This window comes from Lathyrus oleraceus, chromosome 5 (genome assembly GCF_024323335.1).
Source record: "Lathyrus oleraceus cultivar Zhongwan6 chromosome 5, CAAS_Psat_ZW6_1.0, whole genome shotgun sequence".
In the NCBI taxonomy this organism is placed as follows: Eukaryota; Viridiplantae; Streptophyta; class Magnoliopsida; order Fabales; family Fabaceae; genus Lathyrus; species Lathyrus oleraceus.
In genome coordinates this window covers 341014225-341040981 of record NC_066583.1, presented here as the reverse complement: position 1 = coordinate 341040981, position 26757 = coordinate 341014225, and the positions used below count along the sequence as shown (strand labels likewise).

Genomic DNA, 26757 nt, shown 5'->3' with positions numbered 1-26757 from the left:
ATGTAGTTTTATTTCACAAATTAGTCATTTGTTCTATTTCACAAAATGTATAATTTAAGTTCTATTTCAAAAAAATATAGGTTAAAATTAAAATTTTGTAAAATTAAATAATAATAATAATAATAATAATAATAGTTTTCCACTCAGTTAAATCACTAAACCCTGCATTACATCATATATAATAATATACCGAGAGAAAAAGTAAGGTGTACTTTCTAGTTTTGAAAATATAAAAAGTTATTGCTGAGAATCGAATCCATGACCAATATCTTTTTTTTCTCTCAATTGAAACTTTCAACTGAGGAGAAGTGTGGTGTGCATTCCAACTTTTCCCCTCACCCTTTGACACGAGATGATGAAAAATGACGAACTTTTCACAATTACCTAACTTCCTCAGTCGAGGTAAAATGTCATTTTCAGTCGAGATAGAAGACCTTTTTCGTAATATTGGTTTGAATTTAATATTTTTAAAATATATTACATAGACTTTATTGAACGAATGTATTTAATATATAATTATCAAAAATGATCTACAGTGAATCATTATCATATTAAATAAAAAACAATTTTATCATAATAAAAAATAAATAAATTTCATAAATTTTATTGAAAATATTAAAGTTATAATTGAACAAAATCAATATTAGACACCTTTAAGAAATATAAAAACTTAAATACAAATGTGTAATTTTGTTTATAGGGTCCTTTTTTTCCATTAAAGATACCCAATATCAAACTACATTTGTACATCCTATTGACAAAAGATTGTAAATCTTGATTCAATTCAGATAATGAACTTTAATTTTAATTAAAAATAATTATTGATCATATTCTTTATTTATTTTAATATTTTATCTTGTATTATTAGGCTTTTTTTTCAAGAAACATAAAAAAAATTGTCATCCTCATATTTTTTAATAAGCCATTTGTCATCCTTATCAAATATACATTGTCATTTTTATTTGCCTTTTTGGATGTTAATTTAATGAAAAATATATATAATTAAAGCAATTTATTGTATATGTAAAATATTGCTTTAGCAAAGAGTATATTTCCTCTATAAAAGTTGGGCAAAATTCTCATTTGAGTACTCATCTTTGTTAATCTTTGCTATATTTTTATTATTGTAAGTACATATAGATCATCAAAATCTAGCAAGCTTAGGACAATATTGTTTTTCTAAATTTTAAAATTGAAATTTAATTTCTTTCATCTTATTGTTTTTGTAGGTGCTTTGAAGAAATCATGGATCATCAAGCTCTAACATAATTGATAATCAAAGGTTGCCACACCATGAAAATGTGACTAATGTCACTTTGTCTAATATGGCCAATGGGGTCCCAAATCCTCATGGAGATGATCTAATTCTAGTTCGTGAGACTAGAATGTGAGTTAGGGTTTACAAAATTTCAAATTTTAAATATCATTCAAAGGTTTTTGCTATCTTAATCGTAACTTAAGGAAAATATCTTCATTGATTTCTTGCATGCACACTCATATTTTTCTTGCTTGTAGACGTTTACAAAATCGAGGGTATTCCAAAACCCCATCGGGAGAAAAAGAAATGTCATATCGAAAATCTGGAAGACAAAAAAAATACACTAGCTGTAATCTCATGATATTTCATTCATATTTGTTTATTTGTCAAAATTTAAAATTTCCGAGTGCTAATAACTCTTTAACTATGCAGGATATAATATGTAAAGAAGTTCCAATGACTAAGGTTTACACAAACTTTAAGTCTAAAATTAACACTTTGGAAGAAACATTATGTCAAGTCAATTCAAATGGGGAGATCCTAAATGGTAATTTGTTATCCCTTTTCCTCAATAAATATAATAATAACTTACTATTTAAAAATAAATTGAAGTCAAAATCTTGTTTGTAATTTGATGAAATTATTCAGTTGAGATGGATAAGCTGATCAATACATTGCAGCAGATGAGATTATCCAACGAGGCAACTGAAATAGAGTTCATTAGAAAGAAGAATGGAGGCAAATGAAATGCAACTTAATGTAGCAGTTTGTATATAAATATTATGATATAAATAACATTATTAAATAATATAATAAAAGTCTCTATCATTATGAATATTTATGGATTCATATGGAAATATGAGATAATGGTTTTCTAACCGTCATAAATGATCTTGATTTGTGAAATAACTTAAAAGTAAAATCATTTACAACAATTCTTCCATAAAGATACTTTTGTTAAAGTATGTTCGGATATATTTATTTGAGCTAATCTATTGATATAATTTTTGTAAACTTATTGAGTTGAATTTATAAATACAATCTATAATCCTTTTGTTTTTTTAAGTGTCCAGGTTATCCTTCTTTCAGCTTGGTCACTCCAGAGATCTCTCCTATGCCTAGTGTTTATATCAAATCGAGGAGTGGTTGGGATTTTACTGTAAGTTGTTGTAGTTTCTCTAGTCTTCTGATTGTAGGATTGCCCTCTTTATGCAGTTTTCTTTTTGGCCTAGGGTGTCTCTGTTTGGTGTGATTTTTACATAATTTTTATTTTAATGTGTATTTTTCTTAAACAAAACAAAAAATTACACATTTTGTAAAACAGAACCAAATGATTCATCCGTGAAACGAAATTATCTATACCAAAATTCTGGATTCACTAAAAAAATGCGTTAAAATTAATGACCACAAGGTTAATAATGACGGTTTAGAAATAAACGCTGCTTTAATTTCCATTTTAAAATATGGTTAAAATGACATTTTTTAAATTTAAAATAGTGGAAGTTTAAACAGCCCAAAATATCATTTTTTAAGAAAAAAATTAAATTAATTAAAATATAACTTTTTAAAATATAAATTAAACAATACATAAATTACAACTCATATTATTTCTGAAGACACAAATACATTTATATACATACATGTGTATTGTGTATTGGTAGTTTGAAGTTTCAATTATAACACATGCATAAGCTTATTTTCTACTATTCTCAACTGATCAACTCTCATCTTCTGCAAAACATGATTAATTCATGATGGTTACATCAGGCTGCAAAGCTGAAACATATATATGGTAATTCTTGGAAATCCCTCAAAATCTAAGGAGAATTTCAATCAATCTTGATGAACAAGATTGTTATTACTCACACAATGGCAATGAAAAGAAAGGAACAATGGAGAAAGAGAGAGGGTATAGAACGATGAAGGAGAAGAGTAATATAATTCTGCAGAGTTTCTCTCTACCCACAAACTGTGGAAAACTTCTTATTCACTTTGCAACTGCAAAATACTGTGAATACAATGTTATGAATGCTCTATCCACTTCTATTACAAAAATAAGGGTTACTCCCTCTATTTATAGATTTAGGTTAACTTGGACCTCAAGCCAAAACACAAAACTATAAAAGCCCAAAATAGCTAACACTACTTAACACAACACCTAATTCATTGTGTCTAAGCTATTTACATTCATCATAACTCTTAGCCTTCTGAACACTTCGACCTACACTCCCTTTGTCATGACGTCTGCAATCTGATTCTCAGTTCTGCAGTGTTCCACAATCATCTTCCCATTTGCTACCTGCTCTCGAAGATAATGGAACCTCATCTCGATGTGTTTGCTTCGACCATGTGCTATCGGATTCTTCCCCAGATTGATAGCTGACATGCTGTCGATCTTCATGGTAATTGCTCCATGACTCTTCGATGTTATCTCTTCGACCAGATTCACCATCCATGTTGCTTGACATGCACAAAGAGAAGCAGCTACGTATTTTGCTTCGCATGACGATAATGCCACTACTGGCTCTTTTCTCGAACTCCAAGCAATTGGTGCACCACCTAGCATAAACACATAACCAGCTGTGGATTTTCGATCCTCAGCATCACCACACTAACTTGAGTCGGTGTATCCCACCAATTTTCATTATTTTCCTTCATTAGTTGTAGAAAACAAAATGCCATAGTTGAGAGTTCCTTTCATATACCTTAGTATCCTCTTCGTCGCTGCTAGATGTGATACCTTTGACTTCTGCATGAACCTACTTACCATACCTACATTGTATACTAAGTCAGGCCTTGTGTGACAAAGGTATCGAAGTGACCCAATAAGTCTTATGTATTGGGTTGGGTCGACACCATCTTCATCTAAATCTTACGACAATTGTAATCTAGGCTCAGTTGGAGTCGAAGTTGGGTTGCAATCTTGCATCTCAAATCTCTTGAGAATTTTGCCTGCATACCTTATTTGATGCATCATCAAACCTCTACCACTCTTGTAGAATTTGATGCCAAGGAAATATGAAATGTCACCCAGATCTGACATTTCGAATTCCTTGTTGAGATCACCTTTGAAGTCTTCGATCTCCTTCTTGCAGCTACCTGTTATCAACAGGTCATCGACATAGAGGCATAGTATAAGCAATTGACTCTTACTTCTTCTTACATATACTCCATGTTCAGATTTGCACTTCACGAATTCCTTCTCCCTTAGAAAGCCATCTATCTTCTTGCTCCAAGCTCTTGGAGCTTGTTTAAGTCCGTACAGGGCTTTATGCAGCCTGTACACCTTTCTTTCTTCGCCATGTTTCACAAACCCAGCTGGTTGTGCAACATAAACTTCTTCTTCTAAGGGTACATTAAGGAATGCAAATTTGACATCCATCTGACACATCTTCCAGTTGTTCATGTTTGCTAGACCAACAACCAACCTGATTGTTCTGATGCTAGCAACAGGTGCAAAAACTTCATCAAAGTCGATTTCTTCTTTCTGAAGAAATCTTTTCGTCACAAGTCTCGCCTTGTGTCGAGTCACTTCTCCTTTAGGATTCAACTTCACCTTGTATACCCACTTCACATCAATTGCCTTATTGTCTTGGGGCAATTCGACAAGTGACCAAGTGTTATTGACTTCGATTGACTTTAGTTCTTCGTCCATTACTTTCATCCACTTCGAATCTTTCAATGCCTCAACTGCATTGACAGGTTCGACATCTGCGTAGAAAGCATAATGTACTAGCTCACCTTCTTCATCGACCATATCATTTGATGTAATCACACATTCTTGCAACCTTGCAGGCATGTGTCTTGTTCTTTGAGGTCTGCTTGCACTTGCTTCACCTCTGACTTCTTCCTGTCGAACTTCTCTTTCGACTTCACTAGCTGGTTCATCACAAAAGATTCTCACTTAATCTTTCTTGACATTCTCAGTCAAATCCCACTCATTAAGCTCATATATGATCATGTCCCTACTGATCACTACTTGCTTATTCATTGGATCGAACAACTTGTATCCTCCAGTCGAACGATATCCTATCAGGATCATCTGACTCGACTTGTCATCAAGTTTTCTTCTCAACTGATCTGGCACAAGGAGAAGATTAATATAATTCTGCAGAGTTTCTCTCTGCCTACAAACTGTGGAAAACTTCTTATTCACTTTGTAACTGCAAAATAATGTGAGTACAATGTTATGAATACTCTATTCATTTCTATTATAAAAATAAGGGTTACTCCCTCTATTTATAGATTTAGGTTAACTTGCACCTCAAGACAAAGCCCAAAACTATAAAAGCCCAAAATAGTTAACACTACTTAACACACTAGGTGGTTGGACACTTCCTTGCTCTGTCGAGCAACCTGCTTCGACACAAGAAATTACAATTCAACAGTAATCTCTTCCATCTTCGATTTTCTAAAAATGTTTAAAAAAACACATTGTAACGTATATCTCAACAAATGGGGCTTTAACCATTTCATTAAAAAAAACTTCCATACTACTACAATGTGAAAGATGTCAACACACTACAAAATTCGGAGATTCTAATATTGGTGTAAAAAGCCAATACTTGTAACTCACATTCTCAAACAACATTTATTTTGCGTATGCAAATTCTTGATAGAGAATTGGTAATGAATGAGATATTGGACTTAGCTAAGAGGGAGAAAAGAGAGTGTCTATTACACAAAATAGACTTCAATCAAGCATATGACTGTGTGAGTTGGGGTTATTTAAGATACATGCTTAGAAGACTAGATTTTGGCCCAAAATGGTGTATGTGGTTGGAAGCTGCAGTGTTTAGCATGGCAGTTTTGGTAAACGGGAGGCCTAAGACAAGGTGACCCGTTATCATCTTTCCTGTTTGTAATAGCAGCTGAAGGTTTATACGGCATGATGAAAAGTGATGTCAGGTTCAACATGTTTAAACGATTTCGGATGAATGATTATGTAGCTTATAACCTTTTGCAATTCACTGATGACACACTGTTGGTAGGAGAAGCTTCATGGGAGAATTTATGGGCATAAAAGCTTTGCTAAGAGGTATTGAGATGGTTTATGGTTTGAGCATTAACATGGTGAAGAGTAAATTGTATGGTGTTGGCATTAGAGAGAAGTTTGTACAGGATGCTTCCTTATTCTTAAGCTGCAAGAGGGATAAGGTACCTTTTAAACTCTTAGGAATATATGTAGACGACAATCCTAGAAGAATTGATGCTTGACAATCAGTTTTAAATCAGTTATGAAGTAAACTTTCAAAGTGGAAAGGCAACCATGCTTTTATCATTCTAGAGAGTTTGCAACCCTGCTTTTATCATCTCCCTGAACATATGCACATAAAAGGATGAATATGAATATCACATAACAAATTTCAGAAACCTCAAATAGAATATCCATCAACATGAATTGATTTAATAAAAAATTGTGATGTAACAAATATACATTACACACATACACCGCAAAATTACAACAATCACTAACTTTGCATTCGAGATAACTTTTCTCTCTCTTTGCTAAATGTTGGTTTGTTTGAAAAATCTGAAGATAATGTATTTATTCATCTAAACAGTTGTGAAATATTCAAATAAACATGCAGGAGTTTCATGATTTGGTGAAGTATAAGACAAATATGGTGAATATTCTACTTTTTTTATTTCTAATAGCTCCCTTCGTCTTCTAGTGTACATGACCTGCAACATGAATGAAAAATGAAGGGTACCAGTGAACCATCAATTGTAAGCACCAACAACTGTCTTCATCTGCATTGAACTTGGGCTCAGTTTGATCATAATCATCTATGTATAGCCAATTAAAAAAGTGTTTTTTCTTTTACTAAATGTTATCAAACTATGTTATAACATTGTTGATTTTGGTTTCATGTTCTAGTTAGTTTGCATGCTTGGATTAAAACATGGGTTTGCAATTAAAATTACCTTTTTATGGATGGTTCTGTTGGATATTTGAGTTGTAGATATTTAAAGAGTACCAATTCAAACTATTATTTTCATTGACAATGTAGATATTTTGTAGATTGCAGTCATTTGGTGGTAGTTTTTGAAAGTTTAAATTTTCTTGGAACGTAGTTGGAGTAAAAATGTTGTTTTATTTGGCCTTTTCATAAAATTTTCAAAAGGAATATAATGTGGAGCAAAATTTTAGAATAGTTAATTCAATGGAGTAGTCATATTCACGGAACAAGAAACATGCACATTAGCGTCGGCCAAAAGCCCATCGCTAAAAGACAAAATCGACCCTAAGGCGATGTAGCGTCGGTCTTGCGTCGTTGTCGGGGCGGACAACCTAAATTTGGAAGCAAAATGTAGTGTTGAGGTAATGCTAAATTTAGCAACGACTTAGGAAATGTGAAAGGGACGCTAAAACACAATACGGTGATATAGAACATGCGTGTTTAGGTGTAAAGTCGACTATTATCGACACTACAATTTATGTAGCGTCGGTCATTAGCGACACTATGGTATTGTCTTCATTTAGTTAACATCGGTCCTAAGCGACGCCACTATCTAGCTATAACTATAAAATGTCGATTATATGAGACACTATAGTGTTGTATACATGTACTCAGCATATGTGACATCCATTTAATTGTCTCAGGTGCAATACTCTCTTTAGAAACCCTTTCATTAAACCAAGTTATGAAAGTTTTGTTATGCTCTATCAACAAAAAAAATTCACTCATCCGGAGGAATTTTTCCTTGATAACACATTTCTGAATGGTCATGTAAGGTTGATTTTCACTAAGGTTATTCAATATATGAAAATGTGCTTGAAGAACTATGTCTCGGTCAAATGTCTTAAGATTTAAACCTTGAAAACATCTACCATCATATCGCCCATCATGACGAGACTCAGGAATTCCTATAGAGTTTTCTTCTGACAAATAGTTTGTACAAAACTCAATGGCTTCTTCGGTGATGTATAGTTCAACGATCGAAGCTTCCGGACGGTGATGATTCTTTGTATATCCTTTAAATTTCTTCGTGTATCACAGTATCTGATAGATCCACTGTAAATATACTGGATCATAAATTCTATTATCCCGTACTAGATGAACAATTAAGTGAAGCATAATATCAAAAAATGATGGATGGAAAATCATATATAATTGACACAAGATAGTTCTAACCTCATGTTCCAACTCATCTAAATTTCCAGTTTCAATGACTTCATAACATATATCATTGAAGAATAAGCACAATCAGGTTATAGTTACCCTTACATATTTTGGTAGTGCCACTAATAGAAGTTGTTGCATCAAGACATGACAATCAAGAAATTTCTAGCTAATTAATTTGAGATCATTCAGTGACACAATTTCTTCACAATTGTTGATTACCCTGGAAACAATCGCAAAAACTTATTTTCCCTTTTTTAGACATAGTGTGACATGCAGGGCGAAAACATGCTATATTTTCTATACCTTTTCGATATAACTCTTATCGTATACCCATCACCACCAAATCTTCACCGGATTTCTTTTTATCTTTTGTCTTTCCTTTAATGTTTAGAAGTATTTCAATCAAATCATCACATACATTTTTCTCCACATGCATGACATCAAGACAATGTCTTACATCGAGGCTAGATCAATATGGAAGATCAAAGAACATCGCCATTTTTTTCCTATATTTTTTCTCCATGGGCCCTTTTCGTTTCTTTTCAAACACAACACTAATGTGTTGTTGTCTTTTATAAACGTCCTTCCCGATTAAGGGCTTTGGAGAGATATCAAACTCTTGTTTTCCATTAAAAGCCTTCATCAATCAACGATACAGATGATTAGGTCTTAGAATTTTTTGATGTCCAAGGTAAACCTTGTTTTTTCCTTTTTTTTATTGGGAGGAAGCATGTACCATCTTCACATATTAGATGCGTTTTAGGTCCCTTTATGTTGTACCTAGACAAATCACCACATATGCATGAATGTCATTGATTTCAAAACAATATGGCATGCAGTTTAAGGTTATAACATGTATACGCATAATTAATTTCAACGCCTTCCTCCCACAAAATTCTTAAATCTTCAATCAATGGCGTTAAATAAACATCTATGTCGTTCTCTAGTTGTTTTGGACTCGAAATCATGATTGATAACATCATATATTTGTGCTTCATGTACAATCACAAAGACAGAATGTAAATTATGAGAAGAACATGCCATGAAATATAGTTAGTACTCAAATTACCAAACAAATTCATTTCGTCGGTGGCAATTCCAAGCCCAAGGTTCCTTTGTTCAAGGGCAAAATCTAGAAACAACTTATCAATTTTCTTCAATTTCAACAAATCAGCTACATGGGGAATTTTTCCATCACATAATCTTTCATCTGTATGTCATCTTGTATTATTTGCATCATTTACATTAGAAAACAGTCTCTTGAACCTTTGAGTTATCGGTAGGTACCACATCATCTTGGAAGGAACGCCTTTTTTAGCTACACCATCATCATCTTTAACACCATTGTACTTCTTCTTGTAGTGTGACCCCGACACATCAGACACTCCTTCAAGTTTTCATACTCTTTCCTGTATAATATGCAATCATTACGACAAGCATGTATTTTGATATAGTCTAAACCCATTAGACACAATATCTTCTTGGTCTTATAACTACAATTCGACAACGTGTTACCTTCTAGAAGCATTTCTTACAACAATTCAAGCAATTCATTAAAACTTTTATCTATCCAACCACATATTACATTAAGATTAAATAGTCTTAACACAAGTGACACTCTTGTAAAAAATTTACATCCAGATATAACGACTCTTCCATGCCACTTTTCAAACTATCTTCCACATGGGCTTTCTTAAAAGTATCTACTTCAATATCATGAATCATATCTTCTAGAGTATCATTCATAAATTCATCATCTTCAATTCTATGTAACGTAGGTCTTTTTTTGTCAATTAACCATGTCATAACTATTTTGTGTAATTTTGAAAACTTACATCACAGCCACAATGATTGAATATATCATTCCTTTGATGTTTTTGCATATTTCGTAAAATTTTACAAGGATACCAAAAAATCTCATTATCATTAGGAAGATTTTTTTCCGCGAATTAAAGAAATTGAATCACTTCATTTTCATACTCTTTACTAAATCTACTGCCTTTCATCCAACTATGATCCATAATAACATACAACTTCTGAAAGTAAAATAAAAATGATCATTTGAAAATAATACAACAAGAATAGTAAACAACAACAATTACAAATACCTGAAAAACAACACTATATTATACCCTAAGCTTCAAAAACCATGACAAAAACAATAACAATAAACAACAACAACTACAAATGAGGGGTGCGCAAAAATATGGTTAACCAAACTATATTAGTAAACTGAATTGCATTGCACCATAAAAAAATTTAACCACTTAAATGGTTAATGAACTGAACCATTTAATTCAAACATTTCTAATTCAGATTAAAACAAACTCATAATCAGTTTCCATTATAAATTGGTTTACTTATAAGAATAAGTTTTTAATAAAAAGAAAAAGAAAACTATTGAGAGTTAAAACTAAAAAAATTAAAAATTTGAAAAAAAAAATTATTAGGAAAAATAAAATATATATTTTTGAAATTAAAAGTAAATTAAAATTAATAAAATACATTTTTTTTAAAAACAATAATCTGATAAAGAAATATTTTGTGTTACAAAAAATAAAAAATCAGTTTCTTTTTGAAAATAAATATATAAATAAATAATTTCATTTGAATATAAAAAAAAACTTAAAAAAAATAATTTATTCTAAAAAATAAAATATATTAGTTTTTTCAAAACAAATTTTTTGAAATTAAAAAAAAAGTTCCAAAAAAAGTTCCAATTTTTTTTAATAAAAAAATGAAGAGACTGTGACATGCTGTTGAACCCAAGTGATAGGGGTTGGGAGACCTAAGCTAAAACCACTCCCACCCACGACCTTCATCTAAAAAATATTTGTTTAAAAGCACAAATATTTTTTATCTAAAAAATAAAAACAAAAATCAGAACAAAAAAAATATTAAAAAAAAGCAAATTAAAAAATAAGTTTTTTTTCTATAAATTTTGATTCCTAAAAATTTTAAAACAAATTTTATATTTTTTTTAAAATAAGTTTTTTTAAAATAGTTTTTTCTTAGAAAAATGAAAATAAATTTTAGAAAAATAAAAAAATTATTCCAAAATATTTTTTTCTAAGAAATAAAATAAAAAATAAAAAATATATTTTTTAAATTTTATTAAAAAAATACTCTATTTAAAATATTTTTTTTATAAATTAAAAAATTGGATTATAATTACAAACTAATCATAGACTAATATATAATTACAAACTGATTCTAAACTAGTTTTAAATTGAATTGAAACCATTTTAGTAGTTAACTAGATTTTTATTGAAGTGTTTATTGTAAATTGAACTGAACCATAAATGTAGTTTGATTGAGGGTAGTTCATGAACCATAAATACCCCTACTACAAATACCTTAAAACAAACTACATTATACCCTAAGTTTCAAAACCCATGGCAAAAACAATAATAATAAACAACATCAACTACAAATACCAGAAAAATAACACTATATTATACCCTAAGTCTAAAAATCATGACAATAACAATAATAATAACAAAAAAAACAATAACAATAACAACAACTACTACAACTACTACTTCTACTATTATAAATACATCAACAACAACAACATGGAGAGAGTTTAACATATCAAAAAAATGTTGGTTTAAGGTTCTAGTTTCCTTCTTCCTTGAAGAAGATGGTGTTTTAGTTAGTTAAGAGAGATAATAGTGTTTTGGTTGAATAAAAGTGTTTGGGCCTAAAAAGTGAAAGAAATTTAACATTCCGATGAATGAGTAAAATATTATTTAGAGCTTACACCTAGATTTTCAGAAAAAACGAGAGAATGAAATCGAAGTAAAAACTGCATTCAAATAAAATATTAATCAACTTTTAATGTGAGTTTTCGGAAAATCCAAGGTATAAGATAATTTATAAAATAATGGAAATTTTTTAATTCTAAGTAAAGAATAAATTTGCAGAAGTTAGGAATCGAACCTCAAGCTTTGAGTTACATAACCTGGTGATTTTCTACAAAATCGAGAGATAAGATTAAACTTTTAAAAAATCACGCGTTTCAGGTCATTTGGCCTCGGATTTTCATTGACTGACGTGAAAGTTTGTCATGAAATATATTATTTATAGTAGTGCATATTACATACAATATAAATTTTGTTATAATAAAAAATATATATATTTAATAATTTTATTAAAAATATTAAAGTTATACTTTAACAAAATATATATTATAGGTCCTTTAAAAAATATTTAAAATGAATATATTCAATTTATAATTTTCGACAAATGTCTTTTTGTTTATAGGATTCTTCTTTTCTTCGCTATAGATACTCAATATCAAACTACATTTGTACATCCAATTAGACAAAAGATTGCAAATCTTGATTGAATTCAAATACTATTGAAGTGATGTGGAATAAATGAATTTTAATTTTAATTGAAATAATTATTGACTGTATTCTTTATATATTTTATATAATTGCTATTAAATAAACTTTAGTTATTTAATATTTTAACTTGTATTATTAGGCTTTTTTTTCCTAGAAATATATTTAAAAAATCCGTAGTTAATGTACATTGTCATTTTTAATTGCCTTTTTGGAACTAAATATAATAAAAAGAAAAGTATATTTAAAACAATTAATTGTAAATGTAAAATATTGCTTTAGCAAAAAGTATGTTTCCTCTATATAAGTTGGATAAATTCCTAATTTGAGTACTCATCTTTGTCTACCTTTACTATCTTGTTATCATTGTAAGTACATATAGGTCATCAAAATCTAGCAAGCCTAAGACAATTAAGTTTTTTGAGTTTTGAAATTGAGATTTAATTTCCTTATCCTTATTGTTTTTATAGGTGCTTTGAAGAAATCATGGAAGGATCATCAAGCTCTAACATAATGGATAATCAAAGGTTGCCACAACATGAAAATGTGACTAATGTCTCTTTGCCTGCTGCTGAATATGAAGTCCCAAATCCTCATGAAGATGATCTAATTCTAGATCGTGAGACTAGAATGTGAGTTTGGGTTTACAAAAATTTAAATTTTAAATAGCATTCAAAAGTTTTTGCACACTCATATTTTTCATAATCTATGTTTTTTTCTGGCTTGTAGACGTTTACAAAATCGAGGATACTCCAAAACCTATCGGAAGAGAAAGAATTGTCTCATCGAAAATCTGGAAGAAAAACAAAATATACTAGCTGTAATCTCATGATATTTCATCCATATTTGTTTATTTCTCAAAAATTTAAAGTTTCAATTGTGGTAATAACTCTTTAACTACGCAGGATATAATAGGTAAAGAAATTTCAATAACTAAGGTTTACACAAACTTTAATTCTGTTCATAAGTCTGAAGTTAACACTATGGAAGAAACATTATCTCAAGTCAATTTAAATGGGGAGGTTCTAAATGGTAATTTATTATCCCTTTTCCTCTATAATCATTACAATAACTTGCTATTTAAAAATAAATTGAATTTACAATTTTGTTTGTGATTTGATGAAATTATTCAGTTGAGATGGATACAATAACCAATAAATTGGAGCAGATGAAATTATCCAAGAAGGCAACTGAAGTAGAGTTCATCAGGAAGAAGAATGGAGGCAAATGAAATGCATCTTAATGTAGCAGTTTGTATATAAATATTATGATATAAATATAAATAAGGATTCAGATATTATGTAAATTATTAAATAATATAATAAAAGTCTCTGTCATTATGAATATTTATAGATTCATATGGAAATATGAGATAATAAATTTATAACCTTCATAAATGATCTTGATTCGTGAAATAACTTAAAAGTAAAATCATTGACAACAGTTATTCCATAAAGATACTTTTGTTAAAGTATGTTCGAATTTATTTATTTGAGCTAACCTATTGATATAATTTTTGTAAATTTGTTGAGTTGAATTTATAAAAATAATCTATAATCATATTTATAATTGGTGGTGGAACCAGAACCTTGGTATGAATTTATTCCTTCTGCTTATTCACTCCAGAGATCTTATGTTTCTGGTGTTTATATCAAATCGACGAGTGGTTTTTTTTCTTGTAGGTGGTTGGTTGGTTTTTTTGTCTGGTGTTTCTCCTTCTAATTTTCTGATCGTTGGATTCCCATGTTTATGTTGTTTTCTTTTTGACCTAGGGTGTCTGTTTGGTGTGGGTTTTCTTTAGTGCACCATTGGTGCTCTTTTCCTATTAGAAAATGTTTTTTTTTTATCTTTGTAATTTTTTTTATTAATATATATAGTTTTAGCTACGCTATTAAAAAAATTACTATTAGAAAAGGTTCTTAAATAGGTTGAAAAATGACTTTTACCTCATTTGGATGAGCGAGCTAACGAAGAGTGTTACGGAAAATATGCAATTTTTCACCTTGGGCCAATGGGTGTGAAAAAAATTTGAAAACGCATCACTTTTTCACTTGATTGGACGTGTCAACTGAAAGAAAAAATTGTATTAGTGATGACTTCGGTTACCAACAATAACATTTTTGTATTTTCAAATTTGAAAGGCACACCACCATTACTCTTGGTTGGACTTAAAATGGAGATGAAAAACTCAACTTTTTCTTTCAATTGCTTTTATTATCTGAGTAGATAGGTGTTAGCGAAATGATTTTTACGTTGGTTGAGAGTACCAACCTAAGGGTTAACACCGAAGGTAAAGAGGCAAGTACACCTTCAAATTGCTTCCCACACAAATAAAAAGTCCAAATCAGTCAAATCTAATGCATCTAAAAAATATCTAAAAGGGTAAAATGAAAATAAAGTATTTGCAATTCAAAGCAATAATTTATATGTAATCAAACTTAAAATGCCTATCAAACAATAAATACCTTGAAATTAACCACTTTCTATAGAGTTTGCAACCTTGCTTTTATCATCTTCCTGAACATATGCACATAGCAGTATCAATATGAAAACTTAATAACAAATATCAAAACCTCAAATAGAATATCCATAAACATGATTTAATTCAATAAAAAATTGTGATGTAACTAATATACACTACACAAATACTCCAAAAAGGGAATGTCAAGTTATAAGTGAGAGGATTTGTAAATAAATAATTTGAAGCATCAGTTAAAGGATTTAACTAGTATTCACGAGACTCACTGAAACCGGAAAAATTTGAGCTACAACCTGATGACAAATTATCAACTCTCACTGCATTATCTACTATGCATCATACCAAATGGTCTAGAAGACAAGTTTTTTTGTTGGATGAAGGATCTTCGAAGATTTTACTAGAGATTGATTCTTCATGATTTCTCCTTGGTTTTAAGCCTCTAAAAATATTGTTTGTTGAGATTTCTTCCTAACTTCTTCTTTCAAATATTTCAATAGATGAAGCTTCTTCATCTTCTTCATATATTCTTCTTTATGAAGCTTCTACTTTATCAGACAATGAATCTTCTAAGGATTGTGTGTCCATTGGAATTGTTCTTCAAAAGAGACTATCGGAGTTGATTTTTCTTCCTCTTATTCAAAAGAGATCTTAGATAAAGTTAATAAAGATTCTTCTAGGATTCTGGAATTCACTTATTCATCTTTCAACACGTTGAATCATCTCCTTGAGCTTCTTCCTTCTTGGATTTCTCTCGATTTAAGGACATTTCTAATTCAAATTCTTAATTCTTAGATTTTTTTAGCTACTCAAGTACTAACATGTTTTTCTAAAATTTCCAATGATAACACAATTTTTGAAAATAACATCCACATTCATCTGGTGTTTCAACTTGTTTTCCTTGTGTGTTCATCCCCTTTTGTTTGATACCAGGAGACTCCATCAATCATTTCAAGGGTGCCCCATATTTTCTTGGAATAAAATTCAAACTTTCCCTTATATTCTTCTTTCCAAAGGAAATCATATTTATCTATTACTTCACCATTAACATAGTGAGTAGGGATAAATAGACCATTAATTATTTATCCCACAATTCAAGAATAATACTTTGAGGGAAAATTTTAATTCTAGCTTTCAATAACTTAAACATATCACCATTAAGTGGTGAAGGTGTGTTTAGGAAAATCCTGTTATTAGAAGAAATGTTGGAAGTCATCTTTCTCCTCAAATAATTAGTCTTTAAACAATAGTTAAACTCTCATGCCACTTGTTGGACATTTGACTCCATAGATAAGAGGGGAGGGGAGAATTTGGGAGGTTTAAAAGGAATTGATTAAAAACAAAATCATTTAGAGAATAAGAGTTTAAAACACTTTAAAACAAACAAGTAAGTAAGCAGAAGAACAAGGAAATAGATGGAAACCCAATGGAAAGAAAATAAAGTGAAAGAGATAAGGGATATAGAAACAACATCACATATTTATACATGTTTGACCTAATAATTTTACATACTCTTATTCCCAAGAATATTTATTGAGAGTATCCATTAACCTCAGAGTTTTCAATATGATATGCCCATGAACCCCCTTATACAAGGATTTCAAGTTTTAAAATGGCTTACTTCCAACAAAGCACGGTTTTTTAATGGATATGCTTTGAATCGAGATGAAGTTTTATATGGGCTATCATCTGAATCGAGATGGAGTTATATATTGCATATCCTTTGAACCAAATCGGAGTTTTACACGGGCTAAGCTCTGACTCGATAACAGACTTTACACAGGATAATCTCGAACAAACTGAGCTTTTAAAGTAGGTTGAAATCAGGAACCAATGTGAGATTTTACATAGGCTAATCCAAAATCGATATATCGAGTTGAGCTCATGAATCGTTGTGAAGATTTTATTAGCTAATCTTTGTGAACCAAACAAGATATTTTCTTATACGATAAACTTATGAACCAAACAGATGCTTCCTAAGACAAACCTCCAAAATAAACAAGAGCACTTACTAGTTTATCTCACAACCAAACAACTTATTATAGAAAGGTATCTTACTCAGGAGAAAATACACTCTTGGTAAATTAAAAGGAAGTCATTTCCCATAACAATGATCCTTATTTAAACAAAATATTACTCTCAAAGAACTAATGGCAAAATATACGTGAGAAAAAAACTAGAGATTTATGGAAATAAAGAGTGGGTGAAAAGTAGGATTAAGACCCATTTTCTAGATGAAATTAATGAAATAATATAAAATCTCTCTATTTATAGTCCACATTGATCTTTAAACTTGGAAAGACTACATGGGATAAATGAATGTCATAATGGATTAGGCCAATTGGTTATTTAACCTCAATAATCGATTGTTCAAACAAAAAATGGAAGGTTTTGATATTTTGCAAGTACTAAACGTTAAGAGACTATCCTAATCGATTTTAGACTCAACCAAATGGAAATATTTGAATATATGATTATGGGTAATTAATTATCCAGTTTTAACAATCCATCTGATTGATCGGACAATCCCCCAATCAGAGAGCTAGGACTTAAAAACATCTTTATGTGTTTTTTTACAAATAAAAGATACTTCTCAAAGGTTTTTAGTACGTGTGCGTTTTATTTTTTCAAGGTATGTACAAAAGTACCCTTGTGTCTTTACAAGACACTAGTCACTTAGGTGAACAAGACTAGATGAGCTTCCACACTTTCTCTCTTTCAGGACTTTGAAGCTTTAAGTCTTGGCATCACTATCTTTGAGTTTATCATCACACAATAACCTTGAATCTTCTAGATTCATGAGGTTTTAGATTTCTTCAAGTTGATTACCGTCATCACGGAGTCAAAAGGAGAAACCACTAGCAAACCTTAAAATCGAAGTCATCCCTTGAATGTCGTTTGACAACCACATTGTTGAGTTCAAAGAGATGACTTGATCTTCAAGAACATCTTCCACTAAGGATAGCTTGATGAATATATCCTGAGCATATTTGACCTCTTGAGCTATCTTCAATACATAATAACTTCACTAGATATCATTTGATATCAAGTGTTCTCTTTATCAAGACCAAATAATCAATTAGTTGATTGCAACTTTGTTATCAATAAACTCCAGCACCTTTGATCATCTTGGCAGTACCTGCAAGCACATAGATCCATAATATGATCCCTTATGCCTATGTAACATGTGACATATATATTTCCCAACCGCCTTTAAATCCCTCAAATCTTATTCTTAGTCTTCGTAATATAACTTTGTTAGTGGATTTATCCTTACCATTTGTTTGAGAGTGCTTCACTGATGTAAAGTGGTGTTTAACTCTTAGGTCTTGGAAGATATGATTTTGATTTTCTTCTATGAATTAGGTAACACTCTTTGTGACAATACATTGTAGAATTCCTTATCTGGAAAAAATATTTTCATTAAAGAAATAATGAATTCTCGTGGTTAATATCTTATCTAAGGACTTAAATCTGATCCACTTAATGAAGTAATCCACTCTCACTATGGTAAAGTGAGAAGAAAAACTTCTCCAACATTGTTTTATGTTTTGATGAAGATAATATCTCGAGATCAATTGCATTATCAAGAAGGAAAAAGATAGATCATAAATTGCAAAAGTGTCTCTTGCTACATGTCTTGGAATTAAAGTTATCAACAAAGAGACAAATTGATTTTGATGAATTGATCAAACACATAAGGTATATTTTACAATTATACGTTGATTAATACATTTGTTTCTCATAACAAACTTGCATATTTAATCTCTAAATGTTTTGAAGTATTTTGAAACTTATTAACATTTTTAACATTGGTTACAAACTATTTTTCAACTTTTCTATCAGCTGTAGCCAATTACAAAAATGTGTTAACCAATTACATGCATAAAAACTTTATTTATTTGGAAAAAAAATTAGTTGTAACTGATTAATCAAACCCTATAACTGTTACAATCATGAAATTTTTGAAGTTTTGTTTTAGCTTTAGTTGTAAGCGGTCACCACCGAATAAGTGGCACTTTTTTTCATGAAAAAATGCATTCCAACATTTTTCATACTTGGTCAGTAAATTATGGCAATAATTGATTATTCACTACTGTTTCAAAAGGTTGTTATCCATACTATAAATAGCTAATGTTTCTGAACTTCAAAACTTGCTCCTTCAAATTATTTCAAATTCAAACCTCTCTCATTTTCAACTAAATTACTTAAGTCAATACTTTTTGTAAAGTTTTCTGCATCAAAACTTTTAAGTATCATTAAAGTTTCACTCATTCATTTATGAGCATTTAAGTGTTACTCTTGTATATTGTATACATGGAAGGAAAGTTCAATTCTCAAGAATTGATACATATTCAAATCTTCATCTTTACAACATCCTATTTTTCTGGATCACTAAGTGTTAAGTGATCTTAGTTTATGACAAAAAGTGGTGTGCTTTTTATTCAAATGTAAAAATAAAGTGGTGTGTTTTCTTGTATTTTAGATAAGTCTATTAGTGACCTTCGCCTAAGGATTGTACAAGTTCTAACATAGTGAGATATCTCACGGGGTGTGAGGAGACTAGACATACCCTTATTTGGAAAGGGGAACTAGTATACATCTTAATGTCTTTCATTTTCCAGCACTTACTGTCTGCATTTTATCATTGTTTTCTTTTCTGAAAAAATAAGAACACTTGTAATCATTCTAAAATAGAAAAATTGTATAATGTCCAATAAATCTAATCCACCCCCCCCCCCTCTTAGATTAGTTTCAATACTTACATTTGACATCAAAGTAGGTTATAGGTAACATGTTCCTAAACATCTGACATGGCTTCCGCAAATCCAGTTTTTAGAGACGGTGGTAGTAGCAACAAGCCTCAATTATTTTGTGGTGAATACTCTTATTTCTGGAAGCACGGGGAGAAGAAGTGTGGGAGGCAGTAGAAAATGACCCTTTTGTTCCTAGTAGTGTTTTCAATGGTGTTGGGACAACAAAGAAAAAAGTTCATGGGATGAAGGTGATAAGAAAAAGACCCTCTACAATAAGAAAGCAATCACCTTACTCCAAGGGGCTCTAAGCATGAATGAATTTTTCCGTGTCAATCAATGTACAATGACAAAAGAAATATATGATACATTAGTAGTCACTCATGAACAAACCACTGAAGTAAAAAGATCAAGATTAAACACCTTATGTCAAGAGTATGAGTTATCAAAATGCAGCCCGAAGAATCAATTATTGACTTGTAGAAAAGATTTGTGCACTTGACCAATCACTTGATTGCTCTCGTAAGACTTTTACGAATGATGAACTTAATCTTAAAGTGCTTAGATATTTAACCAGGGAATGACGACCAAAGGTGATGGTAGTATCCTAAAAGAATAGTCTATCTACTATGCCATCCACATCTTTATTCACAAAAATTCAAGAACGTGAGATTGAACTTGGGAGACTTGAAAAGCATGAGATTCAAGAGAAGAATATTATATTGATACGGTGTAATTAATGACGTTCTTTAAGAGGAATGCCGAACATGAAATTTTTATTTGAAGTATTTTCTTTTTCCATGCAATTGTTTTCCATAGTAAACAAAAATGCAAGACTCTCGTATTAAAAGTTTTTTAGAGAAAAAGATAGTAAAATTAATAGTAAGTAGTGTAATATATTTTTTTTACCTTGTAAAGATTCAAATCAATTCTTCGTACATCTCTTTATCAATTCGCTCTTTAGTTTTAAAAAACTACAAATACATGACGAAATGTCATATCATCAAAGAAATACATTCAAAACACGTGACTCGTTTGAATATAATATAATTCATTGTGACATAAATAAATGTATACCTGGAGATTGGAGATTCTTTGTTTTAGTTTAGATTTAGGAGAACAACAACTCTGACCTTTTCTAAATTACCTGGATATCTAGTAAAAATAAAAATAATGGATTTAGTAAATATATACGATTTTATTTATGTACATCATGAATAGAAGTTAAATTCATGCATTCAAATTCTAGAGTCAAAATATTCCTAAATGAATAAAATTAAATTATCTTCATCCTTTGAGATATTATTTCTCTTTTCACCATTTTCCAAAGTTGTGTTTTATCTATTATCGTTGTGGAGCTCCAACCGGCAGAGTAAATTTTTAGATGTTTGATCTGTTTCAATAAGGATGATGAAAGCGTTAGTGAAAGAGTGGTGAAAATGCAAGAAACAGGTTTTTATACGTATTGCAGAAAAGGTAAATACAACTTATTGTCGAATTTGTCGATGGATGAAATTATTTGTTCATCCTTTCATGTGTTTCATTTATCTTCAAAGTCTCTTATCTAAAATGTATCGTATCTATAACTATCTATAAAGGGGATATGGGATTTTTGAATGACCTATTTTTCTTCCAAATTTATCCTTTAAGTAATTTTATATTTACTAAAAACACAACAACAATAACTACCTAGACTTTAGAATTAGAAAGACAAGAAATAATTATAGCAATAACTTCTGCATAGTTTTTATAATGGGGCCGTTTTATTATCTCTCAGAAGCAGTAACCATTACCTTACAACATAATGAATTTAATAGGAAGAGAGCATTTTCATTGTGAAACTCTGCAAGCATATTCAAAATTCTTCCTTTTTTTCATTTATTTGGTAATTAACTCCTCTCTCAAACATTCTTTGAAATTAATATTTACATACTCATTGCAAGCATAATTTTCATTTTATATGTGTTTTAAGATGTAACATAGTAATTGAATCCTCTCATCCAATACTCTTTTTTATCAAAATTAAATTTAATTTGCATAAACTCTAATGACTTTCATATTCTACTTTCAGAAATTTGCATAAATGTTTTTCATTTTGCTCTTATCATTCTTCTAAAGCTTCAATTGTTAGCCAGATTTATAACTTTTGTAGTGTTTGTAATTAATAGTGTATTAATTAAAATCATGGAATAACATTTAAAGATAAAATTCAAACATATTTGGAAGGAAGAAATTGGGAATGAGAAATCATATATTTCTGTAAATGGAAAAAGTGCAACAGCAAAATGACATTAAGTCCTGTCATTTATATATATGATACGCTATCAATTGATTTTCTATTTTACATGCATTTGTTTATTTGTTTTCAATTTTATTGTGATCAATTACTCCTTAAGAACTTTTAATACTATTCTTATTTCTTTTCAGTCATTCTCAATTCTTTTTTTAATGTATTAATATATCTTTGTTTCTTCCCTATTTGATATTCTTATTTGGCTAGACTTTCTACTGCTCTATATTTTAAAAAATAATTATAGAAGAACTCTTAATTGCTACTATATTTTTACATTTTCTTATCATTATTGTATTTCTATTTATTAAAGATATTTATTTGGATTTTTTCAGAATAAACACATTAAAATATGAAGGGAAGACAATAATCAGAAGGGAATAGTAATTACTTGATGTTAGAATTGTCCAGTGGATTGGATATTGTTGTTAAAACTAAACAAAAAACAAAAATATCTTTCTATGACCTTTAAGTATAGATAAATGAGACAAGTACTTGGTTATCTAGAAAACAAAGTGTTTGCTAATCGGGTACAATTTAATTTTTTTTCCATTCTACATCAATATGAATCTTTCCATCATAGATAAGTTTGTCTTTGTAAAGGTTGCTCTTATAACAGAGTATTTGTACTAAGTATAACCATGTTACAACGTAAAATACAATACACATAATTGATACAATATTGTTAGAATCTTTCTCTATTTAGTGTAGTTTCTTTACTATTCATATTTAGCACACAAGAAAATAATGAAAAACAAGAAAGACTTACACAGAGAAAATATAGTGGAAAATTAAATTTAGAGAGAGAAAACCATTTACTTCTCTAATAATAAACAAACACATTGGGAAAAATATGAAAACGTGCCTGTTATTTTTGCAACAAATACTCTTAAAACTAGAACTACATATTATTTTAATTATCTTACTTATTATAGTATCCTCTCACTTCTCAATTAAATTATCTTAAAATACAAATTTCAAAAGATTATATTTATTACTATTTTTCAACATAATTAATGAAATTATATTGCTTATAAATTACATGCATGTTTGGCAGTTATATTAACAAAATGGAAAATAATACCCGTTAGATATCAAGTCAACAACAAAGGGCAAGAAGGGCATAAAATTAAAGGAAAATGAGACAGAATATGAGCAACGAGCAGAGAGAAAATCATTTGTCGAGACGACATGAAAATTATAGGCGGCAGAAAGAGTAAGAGAACCAAGCTCAAAACATTTCACACTATAAACACTCAGTCGAAAGTTCCATTTCAAAATTTTACAAATATGATTTTTCCAAGATCACACTTTCAAGGAACTCATGACAGTGAAGTCGACCCGAGCAGAATTACACATGTTAATGATGTTGGAATTGGTTGGTGATGATCAATATAGATATTATATCGTACATTGTATAATTTTATTTATTTGTCATATCTCATTTTATGTATTTAAACCCGCAGATCATAATTGCACATCACCTAATCAATGAATCAACATGAATCAATCTGATACATGTATAAGAGATTTGTTTTAAGTATGTGAGCAGTAATTTTTACATGTGTATATATGTTAATAATGATTTTTGAATCAGATGATATGGATGTTGATGAAGCTTTGAGGATGCAATAATACCATATGTTAGCATGGATGCCAGAGAAAATGGTGCATCATCATATGTCTATCGAAAACATAATCCCCATTAAATATGGAAGAGAGGGATCACATGAATAAGATCCCATATGCATCTGCAATATGATTTATCTTATATGCCACGTTATAAACTCTACCAGATGTCCCATATGCTTTAAGTGGAACGAGTATGTACTAGTTTGATCTTAGTGATGCTTATTGGGTTGATGTATAGAGATTCTTAAGTACTTGAGAAGGACTAAGGACTCTATCTAATATACAGAGTGTGTTCTTAGTGATGCTTATTGGGTTGATAACTAGGGTTGGTGTACTACTTTGATCTTAGTGATGCTTATTGGGTTGATCACTAGGGTTAGTGGTTGAAAAAAATGAGTGTATTCTCATATTTAGTAGCCGACCTAAATAGAAAGTCACTAGGATTAGGGAGAGGCATATAACTTCATAGCGTTTGGGGTTCTTAAAAGACGGTCTAAATCAAAGTAGTGAATTTTCTTTCATCGGTAGAGTGTCCCCTAGATGTAGGTGTGGCTTTACTGAACTGGGTTACCAATCTCTTGTGTCACTTACCAACTTTCTACATTATTTATTATTATTGTCAAACTATTCTTATACTGGTTTTTAAAGTTGGACAAGTTGTCCCAACATTTGGTCCAACATTTGTCCCTTAAGGAATATAACGTCACTTGAGTCTTGGGCTTCTTTAATAGTTCTAACCTTCATATCAAACTTATTAGGTAGCGATCTGATGACTTCTCGACAAGTGTACCAATAGTATCGCAATAATAAAAGATCAAATCCACAGGATTGTGTTCGAATAACCCAATAATTATGCAATATAAAGGAAAAATAGTTAATGAGGGGGGTCAGGTGTTAGAACAGAAAAAAAATTACGAGTTTAAAATAGGAGTATTAAGATGGTTAGGTTGTTTATTAGAATCCCCTTATCCTCTTTTGTTGATGTATGATACCTTGTATGAATGGTCTAAACTTTATAATCTCACGGAGAACAAACAAAATTGATATAGCCGATCCCTCACGAAATAACTCATTAACCACTACTCTGAGCTTTTTATCCCTAGTCCGTCAACGTAAGTAGGATTAGATGATGTACATGACGTTAATTCCCTAGTCCACTACTCGGGGAATCATATCCCTATTCAACCAACGAAAGTAGAACAGTTGCCCTAAGTCCAACACATATGCAAAGGGTCATTAATCCATATGTGTCTAATATCAAATTAACAGTGTATCTCAAATAAAAAACATTAAGATTAAGAAACAACTTAATAAGATTATAATTCAAATGATTCATACAAATTCGAATCAACATATAATGGCAACAAGATTGAATAAGATTCATCATCACACAACCTAACCTAGAGAATCTTAGCTACTCATAGTCAACATTACAATACCAATTGAATAAAGAAGAATGGCATATGAGTTTCATTGAAGGATTGGCCTCCAATGGCTTCCAATGCTCTCAAAATCATCCTTTGATGCTGTAAAATCGTTCTCTCAGTGCCAAATTTCATAACCCTTGTGAAAGTTAAGAACCCCCCCCCCCCCTTAAAAATGTTAGAATGGACCAGAACATGTTAGAAAAAGGCCAAGAAAAATGACCACCACACGCATGATACGCGCGTGATGTAGTTCTTAATTCCCTATCGCGTGCGTGATGCTGCACAATGGTGGATGTGATTATTTTTGAAGCTTTGTGTTTTTCTGCTCCTTTTTCACTCAAATTTTCACTAAGTTCATAATTTGCACACTTGGTTATTTTTCCCTCATTCTTTGGTCTTCACTTCTCATATTTGCTTGACTTTCACTTGTTTTACTCCGATTCTTCAACTAAATATATGCAATGATGGACTATCATCGCAACCCTAAACTTGAGTCGTTGCTTGACTCAAGTAACTCATTTGTAACTACACATTTCAACAAATAACAAGTCATACAATAACAAACGAACATCACCAAATTAAATTTTTCTTTTACCTGACCATGTTCTAGCTTCCAACTTCTATCGGGAAAATTCAGAAAAAATCCTCAACATTGGCGAGTACTTAACCTGTCTCTCAGCTCACTATAGCACACCCAATGGATATGGTGATCACTCAACCCACATACAAAATCAATTAAACTTAGCTTGATTACATTCTAAAAAAGTTCATCAAAGAGACCACAACACACCTTGATATGTAGGCTAGTAATCCTATTTTGCTACCACTGAAAAGCTAATTTTGTAAACATTGGAGAGGATTATGACTTTGTAAACGTCGGATGGTAAGTATGATGGATCCCGTCGAACCTTTGAAAATTCCGCTATAACATGGGAGCAGGGCATATGAAAGGCTTGGAATTTTCTGCAGTCGCACCAACCTCTATCTAGTTCCACTCTGTTGTGTCCCCTAGACATGCCTTCATTGTGATTCATGGACTAAGCAACACTGTACCAACCTTTAGTACAGTCAAAAAATGTGACCACATGTGTGTTAGCTTTAACATCCTCCTCTCTAATGAATTTTATTAAAGCATCATTGAACAACTGCCCAGATTGTAACACTGAACTCCATTTGGAACGTCTCGTCTCAAACAACGCCCCTAGCCTGAAATAGGTTGCTTGCACTAAAGCAGTTATAGGTAGGTTTCAGATGCCTTTAAATACAGAGTTCATTGATTTCACAAGATTTTTGTCATGTGGCCCCAATGTTGACCGTTGTCGTATGCCCTAGTCCACTTCACCAATGGAATATTGTCGGTCCACCGTACTGCATCTATGTTTGATAATATGAAGTCTTTGTAGTAATGTTTGAAAGAAGTTTTTCTTAATGCATATCCTGC

General features: G+C 30.7%; 1 protein-coding gene across 1 annotated transcript; it reads left to right on the top strand.

The window, feature by feature from the left end:
* Positions 1 to 1102: 1102 nt before the first annotated feature.
* LOC127084514 (uncharacterized) lies at positions 1103 to 14211 on the top strand. Its single transcript, XM_051024976.1, has 5 exons — positions 1103 to 1126; positions 13208 to 13369; positions 13467 to 13557; positions 13643 to 13769; positions 13871 to 14211. The coding sequence occupies exons 2-5, from the start codon at positions 13224 to 13226 to the stop codon at positions 13966 to 13968; spliced, it is 462 nt and encodes a 153-aa protein (XP_050880933.1). The 5' UTR covers positions 1103 to 1126; positions 13208 to 13223; the 3' UTR covers positions 13969 to 14211.
* Positions 14212 to 26757: the final 12546 nt, after the last annotated feature.

What these genes read in the sequence shown, in the direction of transcription:
- LOC127084514 (XM_051024976.1), top strand. Translation starts at nt 13,224, where the DNA reads ATGGAAGGATCATCAAGCTCTAACATAATGGATAATCAAAGGTTGCCA. An exon ending in AAAAACAAAATATACTAGCT is followed by an intron (nt 13,558 to 13,642) that starts GTAATCTCATGA and finishes TTAACTACGCAG; the next exon opens with GATATAATAGGTAAAGAAAT. An exon ending in AAATGGGGAGGTTCTAAATG is followed by an intron (nt 13,770 to 13,870) that starts GTAATTTATTAT and finishes GAAATTATTCAG; the next exon opens with TTGAGATGGATACAATAACC.